Source organism: Danio aesculapii, chromosome 16 (genome assembly GCF_903798145.1).
Source record: "Danio aesculapii chromosome 16, fDanAes4.1, whole genome shotgun sequence".
Lineage (NCBI taxonomy): Eukaryota > Metazoa > Chordata > Actinopteri > Cypriniformes > Danionidae > Danio > Danio aesculapii.
This window is the reverse complement of record NC_079450.1, coordinates 35,655,919-35,680,081: the sequence shown is the minus strand read 5'-3', so window position 1 is coordinate 35,680,081 and position 24,163 is coordinate 35,655,919. Positions and strand designations below refer to the sequence as shown.

The following is a 24,163-nucleotide window of genomic DNA, read 5'->3' as shown; positions in this document are numbered from 1 at the left end:
CAAAGGTTATTAAGGGTATGGTTAGCGAATTTTAGCCATTGTTGTAAATCATAATTATCTGTCATAGTTTCTCAGTTATGGTTGGTATTGTCTTCTAATCTCTAGCCTTTTTGACTTCAGGTGTTCTCAATATTGTGCCCTGTTTTATTTTCATAATACATATTATTGCAGTTAGGGTCTATCATGTTGAATGATGCTGTTGGACTTGTGTTTGTCTCTTTTCATCACAATAAATTATATTTTTTAACTGATTAACATGTTTTAAACTATTTAATTTAGGCAGATTTGGGAAAAGAGTTGAGTTCAGGTTAGAGCCCCACAAGATCTATTTTCCTGTTTTCAAAAATGTTTCCCTTATTTTAATACAGCATTTATACAATGGTTTCTTGTCAGACCTGCATGTCTTTACAGTTTATTGAATCTGAGTGAATACAGGGTTGATTATGGGGTACATGCTTGATATCTTTTAGCTGGTAAGGAATTTCTTTTAAGGGTTCACGAGTTGTTCATCAAATGTGACTCAGACCTCCAGGTGCTTGTTCACAAGAACATCCATCATGTTTCTTCCATGACAAAATTGCAGCATAATATGTTATTAGATGTAAGAATGGATGATTTATTTCTTTTAAGGTCTAGTGAAATCTGATCTTTCGGATTCATGTGGAACGTTTGGTCTTGGACCAAATATCTGCGCTTTGAACTGAAGTGAATTGTAAATGTGATACGTTAAAAGTAAGGATGAATTGTGTGAGGGCTTACCACAGTTTGAATTACAAAAGTGACATTGAAATTCAGTAAAATAATCTCTTTCTTTTTCCCAAATTGCACGCAGCCCTTATCACAGATCTTGACAGTTCTCAGCAAATGAGAAATACTGTCAACATTTCTTTTACACTTCATTTCTAAAAGTCTGTCCGGCAAGTTGAGGCATTATCAGACGTGACTTTAGAGACTCAGATATCAGAGCTTTGTCATATAAATACTGAAACTCTACATCTGAACACCACTTAAAAGCCTACTTTTCGACAGTGTTTCTCATTTTGATTCTGAGTGTCGCTGAAAATCATGAACTTCCAGATACTGGTGCTGGCTTTTGCTGTGGTGACTGTCACTAACCTCCAGTGTCAAGGTAAATATTTTTGCTGAATTTATATGAATTTTATGTCATACTGTGTGCATTTTTAATGTAAAAGTTTGGAAAAAAATATTATTATGTAATAAATGTTAATAAATAAATAAATAAATGTTTTTAAAGAAGTCCCTCTGCTTATCAAGGATACATTTATGTGATAAAACATTATTGTGAAATATTATTTCAGTTTAAAATAACTCAAAACTGATTAAAAATGAAAATTTGTGCATCAATAATCGAGTGTTTAGTGTCAGATAAGTATTCAGAAAATGCTCAATAAACAAATAAAATAATTTAAATAAATTAAAAATAGATTTTTTGTACGTAGATTATAAGATTATAATATTGACTATATATGTGTTTAGTCAACATTCAGAATGTGACAAATGTTAATGAGAAAAAAACAAACATTTTGAAAGTATATTTTTTGCTTCAGCTTTCTTACATGCTAAAACAAGAAAAATTTTATTTAACTTTATAATTTATATAAATCATATATTTGTAGTATACTTTGCATATTTTACATTATATTATATATCTATTTATGTATATCTATCTATGTTCTATATCTATTTACTTTTTCAAGACACTTCTATACTACTTAAGTGACATTTAAAGGCTTAACTAGGTTAATTAGGTTAACTAGGCAGGTTAGGGTAATTAGGCAAGTTATTGTATTATTATGGTTTGTTCTGTAGACTATCGAAAAAATATATAGCTTATAGGGGCTAATAATTTGCTCTTTTCCAGCTGATATTTGTGCTCTTCCAGAATTTTAAGAGAATTATTATTGAAGATTTAGGACCAGTAAAAACAAAATAGCAGCAAATCAGCATATTACAATGAATTCTGAAGGAGCATATCATAATCATATTGGGTTATGCACAGTTATTAGTTAACGTAAACGTTGTACAAAAATAATCTGAAATAAGGTTGAAATATGTGAGCAACTTAAGTTTCTTTTTGTTTTTTACAGTGCTCAGCATAGTGGAGTAGACCTCATATTGAAAGTGAATATTTTTATCAATTTTTCAGTGAATATAGGCAATGTATTTTGTTGCATTTAAGCAGAACAGATTTATTGAACAGATAAATTTATTCAAATAATATTTTAGTCACCAAACATATTTAGAAATGGAAAAATAATACAATTTAATTCAAGAAAATTTCCTTTTTTTTATTTTGTTTTAAATATTTTTCTTTAACATATAAATTTGATTGTATAAGTTTTTGGACTGTTATTGTAAGTTACTTTGTTAGATATGCTCCAGATTTGGCTTTAGTACTGACTAATCTAATGTATATGCACAATTATAATATTGTATAATTTCCTATTAAAAATATGAATCTAAAAGAGAGATTTGTGAGGGGTGTACTTATATATGCTCAGCACTGTATTGTAGATACCAAAGAAATATTTCCAATTTTCAGAATATTCATATTAATCATAATTCATTATTATTTTTATTTTTTCTAATACAATTACTGAATGTTTTTTGCAGCACGACCCCAAGTAGAAAACTCAGACAAATCTGCAGAGGTCAAAGGCCATGCCACGCCCAGGAAATGCAACTGCCGAGGTACGTGGTGAAGTACTTTCTCCCGTCATCAAAAAAGAAAACAAGAAGCCCTAATGTGCTGCTTAAAGTGTTGTGAGATGTTCAAGTGCTTATAATGTAAAATGAAAGAGTCCTTTCTTTCTGATTGATGTATTGTTTTGTGTAGGGAGGGGAACGGCTCTGGATCAGAACTGTGTCTGTGAGATGCCACCAAAATCTAGTGAGTCAAATCTTTAACAAGATATCTGTCTGTTTGGTGTGTAAATGCACAACAAACAGCCTTTTAAAAATATGTGTAAAAGCAGGCCTGTGAAAATCTTTTTTTTTCTTAAAAAGTGGACTTTTTTTGCAGTTATTCGCATCATTTTGTATGTAATTCATTCATTCATTTAATTTCTTTTCGGCTTAGTCCCTTTAATAATCCGGGGTTGCCACAGCGGAATGAACCACCAACTTATCCAGCACGTTTTTACGCACCAGATGGCCTTTCAGCCGTAACCCATCTCTGGGAAACATCCACACACACTCATTCACTACGGACAATTAAGCCTACCCAATTCACCTGTACCTGCATGTCTTTGGACTGTGGGGGAAACTGACCCAGCCGAGGCTCGAACCAGCGACCTTCTTGCTGTGAGGCGACAGCACTACCTAGTGTGCCACTGCATCACCCCTTGTATGTAATTATGAGGTTTAAATACTCTATTTAGTAACATTTTAAGCACTATTTTTAGCTAGATTATCTTGTTGGATGGTCATCAAACCAAACCAGAAAGATTTAGAATCAAGAAAAATGAAAAAAAAAAAAAAAGTAAATACATATTACATCATTTATCATTCAGGCTCCGGTTTCCCCCACAGTCCAAAGACATGCGCTAAAGGTGAACTGAATAAGCTAAATCGGCCGTAGTGTATGTATGTGAAAGAGTGTGTATGGTTGTTTCCTAGTGTTGAGTTGCGGCTGGAAGGGCATGAGCCACACCTGTCAACCCTCCCGTTTTTCCCGGGATTCTCCCGTATTTTACAGTTCTATCCCGCTATCATCCCGTAAAGGTATTTTCCCGTATCTCTCCCGTATTTTCAGTCTTTTTTGAAGGGTGGCAAATAAACATTAAAGAGCCAAGCCACCCTATACGCAACCCATACCGCCGAACCACTAGGGGCCGTCCTTGATTTATAATAGACTAAGCTGAAAAGAAAATGAATGAATGAATGTATTATATCATTCAGAAAAAACAATTGTATGTATTGCCATTTATTAGGCAAATAACAAACTGGCCAGCACAATCAGCTTTCCTCAGTCAGAATTTGTCCAGTTGAATAAGAATAAAAATTTAAATCATAATATTAATAATGTAGAACTTCATGATTTTTTCTAGATTCTCTTGTAAAAAAGTACATTTGAAAATTCATGGAGAACAACCAAAGCCTAATTAGTATTAACATTAACTTTAATATAGGCCGCTTTTGGTGCTTTGCATCTTTTCACTGATCTTTTTTTTTGTCTTTTAAGAATAAGGTCCAAGATTTTGAACAAAAGTTCCTTGTAAAATGTTTTCTGTATTTAACAATACAGTAGGTCAGTAGTGAAAGTTGACTTCACTTACATCTAATTATGCATGGTCTTAAAGCCTTTGATAGGTTTTTCCACAATTGATTAAGGCATAGCAGTCAAAATAGGACAAATGAGCTCATGTATGGGGCAAAATCTTGGACCTTTGTCAGTGCGAGGTGGGTCTTTTGAACCACCCGAAACCCACTGGCTATGGGCCTGAAAAGGAAAATGATGCATTAAATGGTCACTTGCTTTCCTGGTTATGTTTACTATGATGCTTTAAGGTCACGTATAAATAATCATTATTTATTATACAGACAAATGTGATTTGTGAATATTTTGATGATTGATTTTTTACCCAGTTGAAAGCAGGTTAGTCATTTTACTATTCTCATTGAATAAAGGTCAGTATAACTAAAACTGATATTTCTGTTAAGTCACATTGAGTTGTACCTTTTAGTACAGCTCAGTAATAAGGACTGAACAAGTGATTTTTGATTTCTAATTCAAGTTTTTGGCCTATAATAACCTGTATTTTAATAAATAAGGTTACCATTACCAAAAATAAATTAAATTCACAATTCTCAATTAGTTTTCCAATTCAACACTACTTGCCTAACTAATACAGTTTTCACATTTTATTAAACAATTATTGGGAGAATAAGAATAAATAAACCAGTTGCAAATGATGCTATATTAATAATAAAGGTTCCGTCTTTGCTCTGTTAAAACTTTTAATTGCAAAAAAAGGTTCTTTATAATAAAAAAGGGCATAGGTTATTCAAATCTTCACATATTTTTGAATCCACACGGATAAGCTGAGAGTTCTTCTATTGCGACATTGCAATAAATAAATCCGTTTATCTTTGTGTTTATGGGTGTTATTATGAAATAACCAGCCAATATTCAAATAAGATTTTTATTTATTAATTTATCTTTATTTTCAGGACAAACCCTCAGCCCAGAGCAGAAAAACATGTGCTTAAAGAAGAGGACTAGGACATTCAGAAAATGCCAACAGCTGATTGGTGCAAACAAGAAGAGCGCCAAAGCCATTAGTATGCCGATATAAAACCCTCTGGCATTCACTGTCACAAAGAAAGTTATATATTTTTTACACAGTATCTACAGCAGAGTATACTGATGTAGTGTATACTCAACTATTTTTGTATCTGTATTATTATGTAACATTTATTCAGTCCAGTTTTCTAAGTTCAGATTTTAAAAAGTTATATATTGGATGAAAATGATCAAGTCAATTAACAATAAAACATGCTGGTAAAAAAAGAGCAGTTCATTTGAATAATGTGCTTTTATTTATTTATTAATGAAAATATATGACATTTCACATGTGATCTTCGGAATAATCATTTACATTTTGCATATACTCACACACTTTGCATTATATTTCTTTGAGGAAAGATTTTTTGATTTCAAGATATGAGAAACAACTGTGAAGCAGAAAGGTAGTTTGGATAGTTGCTCATTCAGATAAGTCATTTGCCTGTATTTGCTTAAATCAGATGGCAGCTTTTCTAAACAAAAAACTACAAACTGAAATAAGCCAGCCTCTCTAAAGTTCAGCTTTGCACAAGTAAATAAAATTAGAATAGCAAGTTAAATAACTGATCATATATAAAGTTCTTAGAACTAAATAAATAGAAAAATAGCAGTATGTTGGTTCATAGTTGCCCAATGTGTTCAGTAATAATGACTCTGCATGTCTGTAAATAATGTTAAATTTTTTGGAATTAAGATGCAGTTCAGCTAATCTGAACTATGATTGCCTCATAGGTTAGGGTAATTAATTTATTTTTCCACTGTTAAGGGATAAATGTACCTACAAGCCTCATTCAGACAGTTAGTCCTCATATATAGGCCTGGAAGCAGTCTTAGAATTACAGCCATTCCTGTAGTAAAGAGAACAGCAGAACGAGGAGGGCAATCAGCATATCACTGGCCTGGAATCTGACAGCAAGCGTTGGGATCTGCGGTAAAGACAGAGAACATTGTGATTCATTACCATATCTGACAGAAGTTTCATTTTTCAAGTTCAAGTTTTCATCTCTGAATGATTGCAAACAATGGACACTGTAAGCATTGTGTTCATTATACCATGTCATTTCGAGACTGAATCGGATTGAAAGACTTGGTCCGTCTTAGACAAGTTGAAAAGTAAACATGCAGCTTGTTTATAAATTGTAAATTTTATTTATTAATTATAAACCAAGGGGCCTCATAGCAAGAAGGTCGCTGGTTCAAGCCCCGGTTGGGTCAGTTGGCAAAGACATGCGCTATAGGTGAATTGAATAAGCTAAATTGGCTGGTGTAAGTGTGTAAAAGAGTGTGTATGGGTGTTTCCCAGTGTTGGATGCGGCTGGAAACACATCCTCTGCATAAATCATATGCTGGATAAATGGCGGTTCATTCAGCTGTGGCGACCCCTGATTGAAGCTGCGGTCACTCTGGGCTTTTCCTCCCATAGACTTCCATTCATACGCACGCGAATGCATCAGACCGGAAACGCAGGGTCATGCGTCCAGTTTCGCAGGTTGCTGCGGTGCGAAGTTCAAGCTTGGTGAACTCTGACCTGCGAAATCTCATCACTTGACTGCGTGAGACCAATCGAGGATCAAAACAGGACCTCTCTGGACAGAAATTTAAAGCATGGAGCAATCGCTCGCTTTTTTAAATGTCTAATCATCTTGTTTAATCCCGCCCCTTTTCGCAGCGCCGCATGACAGAATTTCGCACACACAAAGCCCAGTGTGACCGCACCTTAATAAAGTAACTAAGCCGAAAATAAAATGAATGAATGAAATTACTGTATAACCAGCTTTATCTTTACGTGTGATCTCCTCTGAGTAATCTATGGACTTCGCCTTCTTCTTATCCTTTTTTGTAAACGTTTAGCAAAGCGATTGATGATGGTTCCTTTCATTTTTCTGCTTTTGATCCTGGCATGCAATCTGTGCTCAGATTTAACTTTACAAGCTAACAGAAAAGTCAACAGCGGAATCGATTAGTTTTATATATGAAAGGAACATCCCAGAAAGAGTGTGCAAACTGCTTTGTAAGCAGCAGCTCATTAGCATATAAAGAGACATGACGCAAAATGGCTCACTGTGGTCTGGGGTGTTTTTGACTGTAAAGCTGTTTATTTATAAGGTAGTTATATACTTTTTTATTAAGACCCTAAAAAAATATTTTAACTTGTGAAAAATGGACATCCAATGTGACTTTTAAAGGTGCAGTAATTGTATTCAGAAACATTTTTTGTTGCGCTGGTTGAAAGTTTCTTCACATTCCATAGTAATGATTAAAGTAAAGTATCTAAATGTATTTATATGCATTTTTATATTCTGGGTAAAGCATAAAACTAAAAAATGTTTATCCACTTAAAATTTGTCTGGCTGATAATCTGTCAACAAATGTAGATTTGTACATCTGCGCAGCCCTGTTCACACAGATCCACCGTTTGCACATGCACCACATTCACGAGAGAGAGAGAGAGAGAGAGAGAGAGAGAGAGAGAGAGGGAGAGGGAGAGGGAGAGGGAGAGGGAGAGAGAGAGAGAGAGAGAGAGAGAGAGAGAGAGGAGAGAGAGAGAGAGAGAGAGAGAGAGAGAGAGAGAGAGGAGAGAGAGAGAGAGAGAGAGAGATGCTGAACCAAAACTTTTTAAAATCCTGAATCAATATTGGAGTTAGTTTTGCACGCTGGAGGAAAGATGACACCATTGCTGAAGTATTTATTTTAGACAGGTAATCTTCTGTTTTAAAAGTATTTAGTCACACAAAGCTTATAGATTTTGTTGTTAAGATTGGGCTATATGCAAAGACGTGTTGTTCAGCCAATAAAATCTTTAACTGAAAAACTAATGTGACTATTTTCTATTTCATAAGGTACGCTTTACAGCATCAATAATGTAGATTTGTATTTAGTTTAACAACAAAACAGCAGGAAATAGTGCTATTTCGCCTAGCCTGCTTTACTGAGGTGAAGTTAGTTTTCATATCACATTGGTTCATTTTTAAACAATGACAACCTGTGATGCGCTCCCTATATTGTTTACCATGCTACTTTAAATTTTCAGTCTGAAATAGCATGCAAGTATGGCTCAGTAATAAGTGTAATTCCTGCATGTCGCCGGCCTAGCACTAAGCATTTACTAGCCGCTTTAGGACAGCGCCTAGACCAGCGATCCTTGCATGAAATATTGCTCATTATGACAAGTTTCGCTTGCTACAGACAACTGAAAACATTCTAGATATAATGCAGTTTTTTATTCAGAACTGTAGTATTATAAAGTACTATAAAGATTTCAAACTGGCGAATCACATGATCTAATGGGATGTCTACTGTCATCTTCAAGGTGCGTGTTCTTGATTTGAGGAGGTGTGGCTTTGGATGGCAGGCGAGGGACTGTGTTTTCAAAGCTATTATGCTAACGGTTAGCATTTTGGCAGATCACTACTGCAACTTTAAGCTCTAAATGGTGCATATTTAAAGTTTAAAAATCATTCAAGTAGAAGATTGACTTCGCATCTACAGTAACTATATAGTTTTTAGTCTCGTGTCTTGACAATGAATGCAACCGTAAAAAGGACAGGCTGACATTACACACGTGTTTTGGATTTACATAGATACATTACACTAATGATACTGGAATCCCTGACGACTCGTTTCAGAATCAATTCAACTTTACATCAACTCTTTTTACCATGCCTTTTGCACACCTTACATGCATAACCTATGGAAGGTAATATCTGAAAGGCATCAAATGAGCACTTTAAAAACTATTTGGCATGTTAACTGCTGTATGTGTATGTGGGGTAATGCTCACAGCTGACGACTTGGCTGATGGAGAGTGTCAAGTTGGTCAGAGGGTTTTTGGCCACACAGGTGTAGTTGCTGCCCAGGACAGATGTGATAGGAATCGTAATGGTAGCTTGATCCCCCACAACTGTGTTGTTGTCGAGTATCCAGTAATACACAGAGGGTGGCTGAGACACCGCTAGACATGTCAGGACTGGAGGAATCCCAGGATGCAAAGTGATCTGCACGCTCTGTGGTCCATCTGCAAACACACACAGGTTGAGGTTAGGCAAAATAACAGCTCGTTTGAAGTCAGATTTATTTCAAAGAAATTAAAATATGGCTTATGTTACTCACAGATGACCATAAGATCATATGGATTACTGACGTGATGTCTTATTGCATTGGCGGCGACACACTGGTAACTCCCATCATCAGTGGTTTGCAAAGAACTGAAGGTTACTGTGGTGTTGTCTGCAGAAAACGTAATTCTGTTTGATGGCAAGAAATTCTTGTTGTTTCGAAGCCAGTGAAGACTGATGTAGGGTCCATTCACATTACAGGTGAGCTGCAGGCTTTTAGAAACCAGAGGAATGAGGTGACTGGCCGTCACGTCCACTGTGGTAATGGCGTCTGTGGAGGGGACAGAGTTTTTGTTTAGTTCAGGTTGCTTTGTGCTGATTGTGAATCAGAAACATACAACATGAGTAATTTAGTCTGATTGCCACAACAAATGATTCCCATAAGCTGAATCTTTTTGGTCAATCAGAAATGTAATGTGTGACAAACGTAGACTGATTTCCAGATATAATTTTTTTAGTAAATCAAAGACTCACATAAGGCGATTCTTGTTGAATTCAAAACATGCTGTATAATTCAACACAAATCAGCGTTGTCTGATTCACAGAACTTTATTACCTCTACTACAAGTGTAGTCTGATTACTTATTTCTGTACTCCATTATTTTTGTGGATTAGGATTTTTTTAAAGGTACAGGAAATATTCCTTAGAGATTTTGGTCTATATTGAAATGATAGCATCACACAGTTGCTGCAGATTTGTCGGCTGCACATCCATTATGCAAATTTCCCATTTCACCACATCCCAAAGATGCTCTATTGGATTGAGGTCTGGTGACTGTGGAGGCCATTTGAGTACAGTGAATTGCCATGCTCAAAAAACAGTCTGAGATGATTTGCGCTATATGACATGGCTAGTTATCCTGCTGGAAGTAGCCATCAGAAAATGGATATACTGTGGTCATATAGGGATGGACATGGTCAGATACAATACTCAGGTAGGCTGTAGCATTGACACAATGCTCAATTGGTAGTAATGGGCCCAAAGTGTGCCAAGAAACACCATTACACTACCACCAGCAGCCTAAACCCATGATACAAGGTAGGATGGATCCATACTTTCATGTTGTTGACGCCAAATTCTGACCCTACCCTCTGAATGTCGCAGCAGAAATCGAAACTCATCAAACCAGGTAACGTTTTTCCAATCTTCTATTGTTCTATTTTAGTGAACCTGTGCAAACTGTAGCCTCCGTTTCCTGTTCTTAGCTGACAGGAGTGGCACCCACTGTGATTTTCTGCTGCTGTAGTCCATCTGACTCAAGGTTGGATGTGTTGTGCATTCAGAGATGCTCTTCTGCATACCTCAGGTGTAACAAGTGGTTATTTGAGTTACTGTTGCCTTTCTATCAGTTCGAACCAGTCTGGCCATTTTCCTCTGACCTCTGGCATTAACAAGGCGTTTGCGCCTACAGAACTGCCCCTCACAGGATATTTTCTCTTTTTCAGACTATTCTCTGTAAAGCCTAGAGATGGTTGTGCATGAAAATCCCAGTAGATCAGCAGTTTTTGAAATACTCAGACCAGCCCATTTTGCACCAACAACTATGAAACGACCTTTCTTCCCCATTCTGATGGTCGGTTTGAACTGCAGCAGATCATCTTGACCATGTCTACATGCCTAAATGCATTAAGTTGCTGCCATGTGATTGGCTGATTAAAATTTGCATTAACGAGCAGTTGGAAAGGTGTACCTAATAAAGTGACCGGTGTATATATGTAGGGATAACCAATTATACACTAATGTAAAAGTAATTATACATTTTAATTTTATGCAAAAAAAACATTAGAATATTAAAGACAATTTCTGAATTTTCCCCCATAATTTTATCAAAACTTAATTTTTATGTAGTAAAATGTATTGCTAAGAAGCTAATTTGGACAATATGCTTAATATTTAGATTTTTTTCAAACCATGAGTAGAAAACCTTATCGAACCTTATGGTTTTGTGGTCCTGGGTCACATTTATCTCACAAGTAAAATTATGTCATTCTTAGATTTATTTATACACTTAAAGCTATAATTTTACTCTTGGCAGCATATGGTCCGAGATGTAGAAATGATGCTTACCAATTACAGTTAACTGCACAGCTGAAGAGCTGCTGTTGATGCCTGTTATGGCATTGAAGGCCATGCAAGTGTACTGTCCAGTACTGTTGTGTGACAGAGGTGCAGTCACATACACTGGACCTTTTCCCACCCATGAGCTGTTAAAGAACCAGCTGAACTGACTTGCAGGAAGAGAATCAGCAGTGCAGCTGAAAGTCACACTGGATCCTGTTTCTCCCATGCTTGGGCCATTAATTGTTACCTTCCATGGACCATCTGAAAGATACCATATTCAGTACAAATGATTTCTATGAAAACTGATTAAAAAAAACAATTTACTCACAGTTGACCATCAGGTCATATGTAGAGCTGGTCATATTGCTGATATCGTTACTTGCTTCACACTGATAATGTCCGTTATCACTGAGAGTGAGATTATTGAAGCTCAAGGTTGAGTTGTCACTAGAGAAAGTGATTCCATCGTGTGGAAGAAGGCCTGTGCCGTTCAACATCCAATGAATGTAATCAACATTTCCACTGGCAGTGCAGGTTAGTGTGAATGGTTGATTATAGATTGGTTGCTGATTGCTCACATTCACAACAACATTACTAACTGGATCTGTAATTTAGACAAAAAGAAATTACTTTATTTAAACAAGTAATCTGCCAAAAATAGATATTTAATCATTGTTTATTCACCCTTATGTCATTCAAAACAACTACAGTATTGGATTTTCATTTTTAATTTATTATCTGTAGTGCGCAAAACAAGTTATTTAGAAAAGAAAAAAATATTTTGTGCACACATTGAAAGTCAGTGTGGTCTAATGTTCAATTCCGAATTTCACTGTATGTAAAAAATGCCCTTTTTACAAAAAACATACAATCCAACCAGTGTAATCAAATTCGCCGAGCTAATGATTCTTATTTAATGGTTTTTTTTAGTTAATCAAACATATAAACTAGCAAAGTCTCATTTGCGTAATTAATTACTCTTGCAAACTGGTTGTGTAATTTAAATTTGAACTAATACACAGTTAGCATAAAGGGTTAGTTCAGCCCAAAATGAAAAGCATGTTATAAATTGCTTAGCCTCATGTTGTTACAAATCCTTGAGACCTTTGTTCTTTTTCTGAATACAAATGATTATATTTTTCATTAAACTTGAGAGCTCCCTCAGCCTCCACAAAGAGCAATGGTCCAGACTCGATAAAAGTGCAGAAGTATACCAAAAAACCTCCTCAAAACAGACCATATACAATGGTTCGGAGTGTGGTTCCATGACCAATATCAGTGGTTCAGAATATTATCAAGCTATGAGAATACTTTTGTTCACACATAAAATAAAACTAAAAACAATTCAACAGTTTCTTCTCCTCCGTGTCAGTAGAGGGTGCATGTTCACTAGTGTTGTGCTGCTAATGTACACTACCTGGAAAAAGTGTTGTTGCCTATCCATGTTTTAGGAACAACAAATATTAACTTGACTTCTAGTTGATCATTGGGTATCAGAAGTGGCTTATTTGAAAGGCAAAGACCTCTAGATTACGCTTATTTTACTAACAAAATATGATCATGCCTTTTAAATTATTTAATTAAGACAGTAAGGTCTGACTTTGCTTAGACACACGTCTTCTCACTTAACAGAAATAATATACAGTATAGAATATAAAGTCATGGTGCAGTGGAAAAAGAATTAATATTGTGTATGACTCCAATGAGCTTGGAGGACTGCATCCATACATCTCTGCAATGACTCTTTTTTAAAAAAGTTATCTGGAATAGCAAAGAAAGCGTTCTTGCAGGACTCCCAGAGTTCATCAAGATTCTTTGGATTCATCTTCAATGCCTCCTCCATCTTACCCCAGATGCTCAATAATGTTCATGTCTGGTGACTGGGCTGGCCAATCCTGGAGCACCTTGACCTTCTTTGCTTTCACGACCTTTGATGTGGAGGCTGAAGTATGAGAAAAGGAGCGCTATCCTGCTGAAGAATTTGCCCTCTCCTGTGGTTTGTAATGTATTGGGCAGCACAAATGTCCTGATACCTCAGGCTGTTGATCTTGCCATTCACTCAGCCGATCTCTCGCACGCCCACATACTGAATGTAACTCCAAACCATGATTTTTTCGTTACCAAACTGATTTGTGTGAGAATCTTGGGTCCATGTGGGTTCCAATAAGTTTTCTGCAGTATTTGTGATGATTGGGATGCAGTTCAACAGATGATTCATCTGAAAAATCTACCTTCTGCCACTTTTTTCAAATGATCAACTAAAAGTCAAGTTATTCGTTGTAGCCCTTACAACTGGGATCGACGACAAGACTTTTGTCAAGTAGTGTATACCTTAGACGCACATGTGCTTCATTTTAAACATAAGAAGTTCTGCACGGGCATCTGGGCTGTACATCAGTGCACAGTAATTGTGAATGCACCCTGTACTGACACTGAGAAGAAACTATTGAATTAAATAGTTTTTTGTTTTATGTGCACACAAAAGTATTCTTGTAGCTTGATAATATTCCCATTGAACCACTGAAGACACGTACTGTTTGAGAATGTTTTTTTAAATACTTTTCTGGACTTTTTTTAAGTAGTCGGACAGTTGCTGCCTTTCAAGTTAGATTTCAAGTTAGAGTTAGATTTCAAGAAATCTAAAATATCTTATTTTTGTTTCAAAGATCAACAAAGGTCTCATGGGTTTCGGAAGGACACGAGGGTGAGTAATTAATCATTTTATTATTGAGTGAACCAACCGTTTTTAGAAAAAGAGAGAATTTCTTAATTAAGAAAAATATACAATTACTTTAAATATGAATATTTAAAAGACAATTTTGCCGCAGAGATTCATCTTACCAATTACAGTTAACTGCACAGCTGAAGAGCTGCTGTTGATGCCTGTTATGGCATTGAAGGCCATGCAAGTGTACTGTCCACTGCTGTTGTGTGACAGAGGTGCAGTCACATACACTTGACCATTTCCCACCCAGGAGCTGTTGAAGAACCAGCTGAACTGACTTGCTGGATAAGAATCCGCAGTGCAGCTGAAAGTCACACTGGATCCAGCTTTTGCCATGTGTGGGCCATTAACTGTTACGTTCCATGGACCATCTGAAAGATACCATATGTGCAGTATATTGAAAATGGTTTCAATGAACAGTGATTCAAATGGACATGGATGAAAATGTTACTTACAGTTGACCATCAAGTCATAGGCTGTGCTGGTCATATTGCTGATATCGTTACTTGCTTCACACTGATAATTTCCGTTATCACTGAGTGTGAGATTATTGAATCTTAAGGTTGAGTTGTCACTAGAGAAAGTGATTCCATCTTGAGGATAAAGGACTGCACCATTCAACATCCACTGAGTGTAAGCGACATTTCCACTGGCAGTGCAGGTTAATGTAAATGGGTTACTGAAGATTGGTTGCTGTCCATCGCTTATATTCACCATAACATTGCTCACAGGAACTACATTTCATACCAAAACAAAAACCATAATCACAACAATTTCAGATTTAAAAAGAAAATTGTTAAGTGATGTACTGATTTGAATGTCTTACCGAGGACGGTTAACGTCATTGAATTGTTGTTGGTTTTGCCTGTGATACTATTAAAGGCCATGCAGGTGTACGGTCCACTTTGGTTTTGTAGGAGAGCTGCAGTTACGTACACTGGGCCGTTGAACACATTAAAGCCATTGAAATACCAGCTGTACTGACTTTGGGGACGAGAGTCAGAGGAACAGCCGAAGGTCACGCTATCTCCCACTGCTGCTACAAATGGACCAGAGACCGCTGTGTTGATTGGGCCATCTACAAAATACAGAAACTCTGTTATAATTGTATGATTCATGTTATACTAGTGCACTCCTATTTTTTAACAGACAATGTACAAGACAAACAGATTTGACCATCCCTTGCCATTCATATATAGGCAAGACCTGTCCAGCATAAAATTAGTAAAGCAGAGTTCATAAAAACATGTTATCATAACACTAATTAATAATTAAAAAATTAGTATTATTAATAATAAATAAATGTAAAATAATTATTATAAATGTCTCAGGAATTTTAAATGTCTCAGGGCTTAGTAACATATATTGCAATATTATTATTATTAATTATTATTATTATTATTATTGTTATTATTATTATTATCATTATTATTGTTATTATTATAATTAATAATATTATAATAATTATTATTATTAGTATTATTATTCATGTATTGTAGTTGTAGGTGTAATAAGTGTTGGGGAAAGTTACTTTTGAAAGTCGATACATTACAATATTGAGTTACTTCCCCAAGAAAGTAACTAATTACGTTACTTTCTTTACATTTTATGGAAAATAATGCGTTATATTACTTTTGGATTACTTTTGTGTTACTTTTCCTTACCTGGCTGAGGTTTGATCTCTTTCAGAACTTGCAGTTGTTTTTTCATCTTTTTTATAGAATAGCTCTGCATTTAACAACCACCAACACCTTGATTTTCCTTTAAAAATGTTGGATAAAATTATATTTTGAGAACTTTCTGAGCCCACAGCTATACATGCTGTAAATACAGAGTAATGACAGCATGTAAAGTAATGTGTTTGCTACTTTTGTACGTTTTGTGCTATTATTCAGGTAAATTCACTGTCAATTGAGATAAAGATTGAGAAGTACTAACATAAGAAATAATTTATTAAGGCAAAAACAGATTTTAAACCTTTAAAATGTTTAATAACAAAATTCATGATAAAAACATCCCCAAATCTAAATAAATATTTGAGCTTTATACATTGAATAAATAGCTTCACGTTAACAAATGTGTAAATCATTTTTCAAAAGAGAAAAAAGCTTACTATGTTACAAAACGTAGTTGCTTTAGACAGTGGCAGTATCTCCTCAACAATAAAAGCAACAACTATTTTTTAGTTTAGTCGAATTCATTGTTTTACCTGGAGACCGTGAACTGCTGTTAATCATAGCTGAAGGTGAGGTATATAATACAGATCAATAGTATTGTAGTTAAAAATTAGCATAAAACACTCTCAAAAATAAAGGTACAAAATCTGCCAGTGGGGTGGTACCTTTTCAAACGGTGAATCTCATTAAATAATAATGATCAAATATTAAACAGAATTTCAATTAAATTGGAATTATATCCATTTTCTTATACACGACCAATCTGTTCTTCATCCACTGAATGGAGTCCGTGGCTCCCACAACATTACATCTTAGATTAAAAGAAACATTTAAAATGTAAATCTGATTAAATAATAATAATGATCAAATATTAATTAGATTGGAATTATATGCAGTTTTATTATATCAATTTGTTCTGCCTGTTGTTAATGAAGTAACGCACATGCACTTTTATGGCAAATAAAGTGATTCTTTAAAAGAGTACTAGAATAAGAAGCCTCCTGGATCACAAGTACCAACTAGATTAATATGTCATATGCGTCTAATATCTATTAAATCTTTTATTATTGTGAATTATTTATACAAATCTTATTTATTTGTTCAGTTCTATTTAGTTCAGCATCTGAACCAATACTGGTTTTGCATATTCCTAGAGCATCATTCCTGGGAAGTGACAGGCGAAATATATATATATTTTTAAAAGGTGAATAATCATACACTCTGGATGTGACAGAAAATGACAGAATTTTTAGTTTAGAATGTCCAAGAAAAAAAATCATACAGTATTTTTTATAAGGGGAAAAAGCATGTCCAGGTCATTTCAATTATACTTACAGTTGACAGTCAGGTTATAGGCCTGGGTCATGTTGCTCACTGCATTACTAGCTGTGCACTGGTACAGTCCGTCATCACTAAGAACGAGTTGTTTAAAGCTTAGGGTTGAGTTGTCACTAGAGAGAGTGGTTGTGTTGTCAGTATACAGGTACAGTCCGTCCTTCATCCACTGAATGGAGTCCACTGGTCCCACAACATTACATCTTAGATTAAAAGGTAAATTTTCAACTGGGAAGCTTGTTGAATTCACTACCACTTCTGCTATTGGATCTAAATAAACAAACAAAAATGTATTTAGAGATAAAAATTATATGTATAATCAGAAGGAAATTTAGAAGACCATATTTTGAGTGTGTTCTTACCAACTATACGAATAGTTTTTGTCACTGCAGCATATCTGAGTGTTACTGCGTTTTGGGCACCGCAGGTGTACACTCCCGACTGGTTTTGAGTAGCCTTTGTAAATACGTAACTCGGACCATTGACATTCAGAAGATTGCCATTCAACATCCAGTTGAAAGTAGCTGTCGGTTTGGAGTCAGCAGAGCATGACAGAGAAAAGTTTGAACCAGAAATGTATACTGTTTTCTCTGGCAAGGCAGTAAGTGTCAGGTTTCCAGGCCCATCTAAACACACAAAAACAATTCATTTATGACCACTGAGCTTTTGAAGCACGGACTGCCCACTTATTGTCAGCTGCTCATCCTTCACCATGCTTCTTTGAAAGGATCAAAATGGGACAATTGTAACATTTTTTCCCCATTTTCTTTCATAACCAACAGGTTACTTAAAATATAATAATGATCTTTGTATAGAATATGCTAAATTAATATGCTATAATTAATAAAAGAACTGTATTAAACAAAAGACCCATCTCATTTTATAGATCTTTACAGATCTTAACATCTACATTTACATTTACATTTAGTCATTTAGCAGACGCTTTTATCCAAAGCAACTTACAAATGAGGACAAGGAAGCAATTTACACTATAAGAGCAACAGTGAATACGTGCTATAGGCAAGTTTCAGGTGTGTAAAGTCTAAGAAGCAAAGCATTAGTAATGTAAGTTTTTTTTTTTGAGAGAGAGAGTATAGTTAGTGGTATAGCCAGAGAGGCAATTGCAGATTAGGAAGGAAAGTGGAGACTAAATAGTTGAGTTTTTAGTCGTTTCTTGAAGACAGCAAGTGACTCTGCCATTCTGATGCAGTTAGGCAGTTCATTCCACCAACTGGGCAGATTGAATGCGAGAGTTCGGGAAAGTGATTTCTTCCCTCTTAGGGATGGAACCACAAGGCAACGTTCATTCACAGAACGCAAGTTTCTGGAGGGCACATAAATCTGCAGAAGTGAGAGCAGATAAGAAGGAGCAAAGCCAGAGGTTGCTTTGTAAGCAAACATCAGAGCAGTTCTAGAAATGTGGTCAGAGAATTTTAGTTGGTCATCAATCGTTACTTCAAGGCTTTTTACCATTTTGGATACATCTAATCATTTTACTGCTGCATGCTAGTGTCTATTAATGTTACTTGATTTTTTATAATTTTTGTAAATGGGGAATATGCACATTGACTTCTAATTTCAGTCAGCCAGCCCCAGGGCTTCCGGTGAATTGTCGCCCCATACAAAATCACTGCGTTCAAGATCTTCACTGCCTGGCTGAGATACGTGGGGTATCAGACCAAACAAGAAGCACTGCATTAAATTATATTTTTCCGTGCCATGTCTTTAAAATATGGAAATTAATTTTACCCCAGTGTTTTCAATGGAATTTCTGCACTTTTCTGCTGTCTTTCATCTCTTTTTATGCTTTAACAACCAAATGGATGCTTAAGTCTATTTAACAGATTATATTTGAACTACATTACAACATCAATGCTGCAAAAGGAACCTTATGAAATTGAAAATAGTCACATAAAGCATTCACCGGAAGTTTATCATTGGCTAAGAAACACTAGCGGTGCTTATTGTCCATTGTTTAAGTTCTTTCAGATCTCAGGCATGCACTTAAGAAGCAAAAGTCTCTATTTAGTGCTATTTTGATTTTAATCGTATATACTGTATATATATATATATATATATATATATATATATATATATATATATATATATATATATATATATATATATATATATATATATATATATATATATATTCCATTAATCAGCTCAGTTAATCAGAGTCAGTTTTTAACCAAAAGTTAAAGATGTTTATGTTTTGTCTGTAGCCTACAATAGCCACTCGGTTTCCCCAACAGCATGTATTGAAACATTTATTTCGTGTCATACTTACAGCTTATATTGAGTTTCATTTCAACACTCTGCTGGCTGCTGATGTTGTTTACCACAACACACTTGAACGGTCCTTCATCGTATCGCGTCACTCCGTTGATGACAAGATTTTGTCCACTGTTTTGGAGTTGAACTCTCCCGCCATCTTTGACCGCAGAGCTGCCGTTTAGCCACGAAAACCACACCGGCGAAGTTGTAACCGAGCAGGTGAAGAACACGGTGTCGTTCAGCTCCACCAGGTTTGTTGCATTTACGGTTGTAGATACGTTACCGACGGGTTCTATAAATTAAAAGAAGATTAAGTTTTCACAGGGGTAGAGATTGAGTTTTACAAATGCCAGGTAACTATTTACATCAGATTATTCTTTGGCATTGATTGATTAATAGATCTTCACTGACCAATAGCCTACATATTGTGTGTTGACACCATGTCCTAGACATGGGTAATGCTGGTTAATGTTAAATGTAATTGTAGCCTACTAAAGATTTTATATATGAAGAGTTCAGATGCAAATGGTCTGAAATTTTCTTTTAAAATGAGCATTTTCTCAGCCTCCTGTGTTTATCTTCAGTTATTTTACCACAAAGGCAATGCAATTAATCTCTCCTTTGTCATAAAATTAAAATGACTGAAACTACACACAGGAGCCTAAGAATAATGCTCATTTTAGAAGGAAAATTCAGATGGCATTTAGGTTTTTTGCATTTGAACTCTTCATATACAGGTTTTTATGTTTAAATTCCTGTAATTATTATTATTATTATTATTTTTATTATTTGTCTGCTCGATGAAGTAATTACATAGAAAATATTAAGTGTTACTTTTTTTTCCCACAGAAATGCACTATGCACTTGGCTATACAGAAACTGACTTGTATTGTGCTGTATTTTGCAAGCGTGAACTAGATCAGGATTAAGTAAACAGTCATACCATCCATATCAAACAACTCAGCATCAGCACCAGGGACAGCATCATGCAACGTTGTAAGTAAAAAAGTATATGAGCAGCCTCTAGGTATAGTTTGAGAAACACACCTAGAAATGGTATACCTTTACTTAAGATGTACATTTAAAGTCTTAGTATAGCCTACTAAAAGTCAGCTACTGTATATTGGGAATTGTAGCCCTGGTTACTTTTGCTTCTGGAAGCTGATTCCAGCAGGGTGGAATAGTATCTGAAAGCAGAATCGCCAGGCGTTGAGTAAATTTCTTATTTATGCAATCATAATGATCTGAGTGATCTCTTAGATTTGTATAAACAAGCAAAGATACTTTAAAATCTATCCTGAATGTAACTGATTGTAATCTTCACTAAAATAACCTAAAACATCAAAATCAATGGATAATTTAAATAACTTTTTAAAAAATAATTCAGTGAATACATAAAATTAACCCTTTTACAATACATAAAACATAGATTAGTGAAGTATTTTGTACATGAAAATATCAGTCTATTCAGTCAATTTTAGTCTACTGCTTTTACCTGCTTTGATGTGTAATTAATTAAGAAACTCACTTGCAATATCTGTATGAAAATTATATCTATTCAATAATTTTTTCTGTGTGTGGATGAATTCTTCCAATATTTCATTTAGTCTACTACTGTACAGTAAGAAACTCCACTTACCTTGGACTTCTAATGTAATCTCTGATCTGATCCGATTGGGTTTATATACATCCAGCACATACACGCCAGAACTCTGCAGGGTTACCGCCGATAAGGTGAGCTGATATGTAGAGCTGTTAAAATATACTCCCGGTTGGAGGCTATTACCCGGCATAATGTCCCCCATGTACCACATGAACAATGTACTAGGCCCAAACAACCAGAGCCCAACTGTAATGGGCATGGATGAATTCACATTTAGGGTGACATTGCTCCCGACTGCCACTGGGTTTTTTGATGGAACCACATTCAGTTGACAAAGACCTAAGGGGAGGCAGAAGAGCCGGTCAGAGCCATACTGCAGATATGAAAGTAAGAAACTCTTAAATGGAAATAGGTCTACTGATTTACATGTGGCTTTTGCATTGCATATTCGTTGCTTGTTTTCAGTAGTTGTATTTATATATTTTTTTCTTTATATGTAGTGTGTTTGATCTTGAAGAAGTTAAAAAGACAAAGAAGAATAGCAAAGTGATCATCCATTCAGGTGAGTACAGACTATTATAATGAACAGCATATATTAAATTATATTAAAAGTTATTGTTAACTTTAGGAGTAATCTGGACACTGTATATACAGTTGAAGTTAGAGTTATTAGTCCCGCTGTTTATTTTTTCCCCCATTTTCTGTTTAAAAGAGAGAAGATTTTTTCAACACATTTCTAAACATAATAGTTTGAATAACTCGTTTCTAATAACTGATTCATTTTATCTTTGCCAATACAGTAAATAATATTTGACTAGATATTTTTCAAGACACTTCTACACAGCGTAAAGTGACATTCAAAGGCTTAACTAGGTTAATTAGGTTAACTAGGCAGGTTAGGGTAATTAGGCAAGTTATTATATAGTGATGGTTTGTTCTGTAGACAATCGAAAAAATATATAGCTTAAAGGGGCTAATAATTTTAAAAACTGCTTAAATAAAATAATAAAGTCAAATAACTGTTATTATACAATATTAATTTCATAATATTTTTTTAAAATATGTATAAAAACATGAAAACATGCAACGTAAAAAGCTATTTGTTACTAAATATTGCTAATATCATACAGTAGTAATATTGATCTAATCCTATGTCATAGATGGAACATTACAAGTAAAATCTGTGCCATAATCCAGACTGATATATTTAGACATGGACAAAATGAATCCATTGAAGAAAAAAATTACAGTGGTCACTGAAATGCCAACTGAAAAATCAACTAACTAATGAATAAACTAATGAAAATCAGATATTGCTTTAGAATTTTGATTCAACAGAAGCGTTAAAAAGGCAAAGTAATGAAATTGGCCTGGACTAAATATTTATATATGAAATTACAATCTTCTAAATGTCCAGCAACATTCAAACAGTTCTCCCCTCTACATTGTTGTTCATAAAAAAAGAATACAAAGTTTGAAATAGTTGAAAAAACAATTAAATGAAAGGAAAATAAATACCTGGTGTACAGAATAAGACGAAGAAGGCAAGTACTTTATATCCCATTTTGGAAATCCTAACTAGAGTATCCCTGACTTCTTCCTCAGACCTCAGACGTGTCCGAAACTAATCATCGCTATACTTTCATACTGCTAATATTTACCTTGCTATACCGATGACAAGGATCTCCAATGAGTAAGCTCAAAAAAAGGTGCACCTTTTGTCCTCATCACACACACATTCACATTGAGTGAAGGGTGTGTTTGTTGTGGTTGGCTGTAATCTGGAAGCGGACTGCTGGTACCCAGTTGACATGCTATAGTCAAACTGAAGGTCAAGCAATACCTATTTCAGTAGATCCTGTTGTGGTAGGAAAAGAGCTGTGGTTAGTAAAAACTGTGGACTATCAACACTAAGAGTTGATATTACCATGGAGTGACGTATGATGATGGTTCATGATTGATGTTTTCTTTCACAGCATTTAGCGTCACTCCTGGTTTCGGGCTGTGGATGTTATAGTGTCTTTTCATAGTATATTGAGTGGTTTTATCTTAGGATGTAAACCGAACATGGGTTTGATGTCTTTGAAAACCATGTTTGACATCGTTTTATTTGCCTTCTGAAAGATTACTTCAGATTGACATCATTTTTAATGGAAGTGTTTTATGAATCACTGTTTGTTTTCTGATTACTTAAAGGTATATATAGAGACTTTTGTCTGGCTTTTATCGTCAGCGCTGACGCACAAAAGAATGACTTTTTTTACACTTTAATAAAGATGTTTAAAAATGACAAATGAAATGTACTCATTCGTTTGATCCAAAATGAATCATAATCAGACATAATCAAGAAAGACACTGGACAAAACTTTAGTGACGTAAGATATCTACAGTATTAATCCACTATATTGTCCTTTGCTGGGTCACACACATCTCAGGATTTTATTATGAGGTGACACTAATAAACCCCATTAATAATCATTAGTATATCTTTGAAGAGACATCAATTTACAGTTGTCATATATTTGTGATGAAAATATGCCCCCAGGCTGATACAGTATGCATGTTTGTTTATACTTTGTTCTTTAGCATAAGACAGGGTAAGATGACCCCCAAGATCATGCCACAACATTCTTTTTTCTAGTGTTGCCATTTCATGTCATTCATTGTTTTTGAGGTATTGTTAGTCAAAACTGTTTTGATTAGTCGAATTTTCTTCATCTGGAAGCTAGTATTATATGACAAGTTATTATTTTGATTATTCAAATATTTAGAGATCGGAATAAGAATAAATAATTAAATTTAGCACAAATAAATATAACAATGCAACTTTATTTAGGTTTATGCTATCAAAAATTAGGAAACTTATGGTTAACCATACATTTCTTACCATAAAAAAAGATTCTTATCAAATTTAGATCAGGAATCAGAAACGGCTTTACCTGTTTTGCTGGGGCTTATTGTCCTGCATGAAAATAACTGGGTGATAGGGTGCAATGAATGTGGCTGAAGAAGAATCTAATAGTTTACCAAAATATTTTAAATGTACTCATCATTTAACTTAG

General features: G+C 34.9%; 2 protein-coding genes across 2 annotated transcripts; one reads left to right on the top strand and one right to left on the bottom strand.

Moving 5' to 3' along the window:
- Nucleotides 1-938: 938 nt before the first annotated feature.
- On the top strand, nucleotides 939-5,471 carry zgc:158701 (uncharacterized protein LOC100151367 homolog). Its single transcript, XM_056474668.1, has 4 exons — nucleotides 939-1,129; nucleotides 2,635-2,712; nucleotides 2,858-2,911; nucleotides 5,194-5,471. The coding sequence occupies exons 1-4, from the start codon at nucleotides 1,066-1,068 to the stop codon at nucleotides 5,316-5,318; spliced, it is 321 nt and encodes a 106-aa protein (XP_056330643.1). The 5' UTR covers nucleotides 939-1,065; the 3' UTR covers nucleotides 5,319-5,471.
- Nucleotides 5,472-5,589: 118 nt separating this feature from the next.
- Nucleotides 5,590-22,933, bottom strand: ceacam1 (CEA cell adhesion molecule 1). The gene is made up of 13 exons (XM_056474664.1): nucleotides 22,620-22,933; nucleotides 21,138-21,440; nucleotides 19,512-19,790; nucleotides 17,584-17,847; nucleotides 17,222-17,491; nucleotides 15,037-15,288; nucleotides 14,666-14,944; nucleotides 14,327-14,581; nucleotides 11,814-12,089; nucleotides 11,492-11,746; nucleotides 9,419-9,694; nucleotides 9,090-9,323; nucleotides 5,590-6,234 (listed from the first exon to the last, which is right to left on the bottom strand). The coding sequence occupies exons 1-13, from the start codon at nucleotides 22,663-22,665 to the stop codon at nucleotides 6,200-6,202; spliced, it is 3,024 nt and encodes a 1,007-aa protein (XP_056330639.1). The 5' UTR covers nucleotides 22,666-22,933; the 3' UTR covers nucleotides 5,590-6,199.
- Between the last annotated feature and the right edge of the window lie 1,230 nt (nucleotides 22,934-24,163).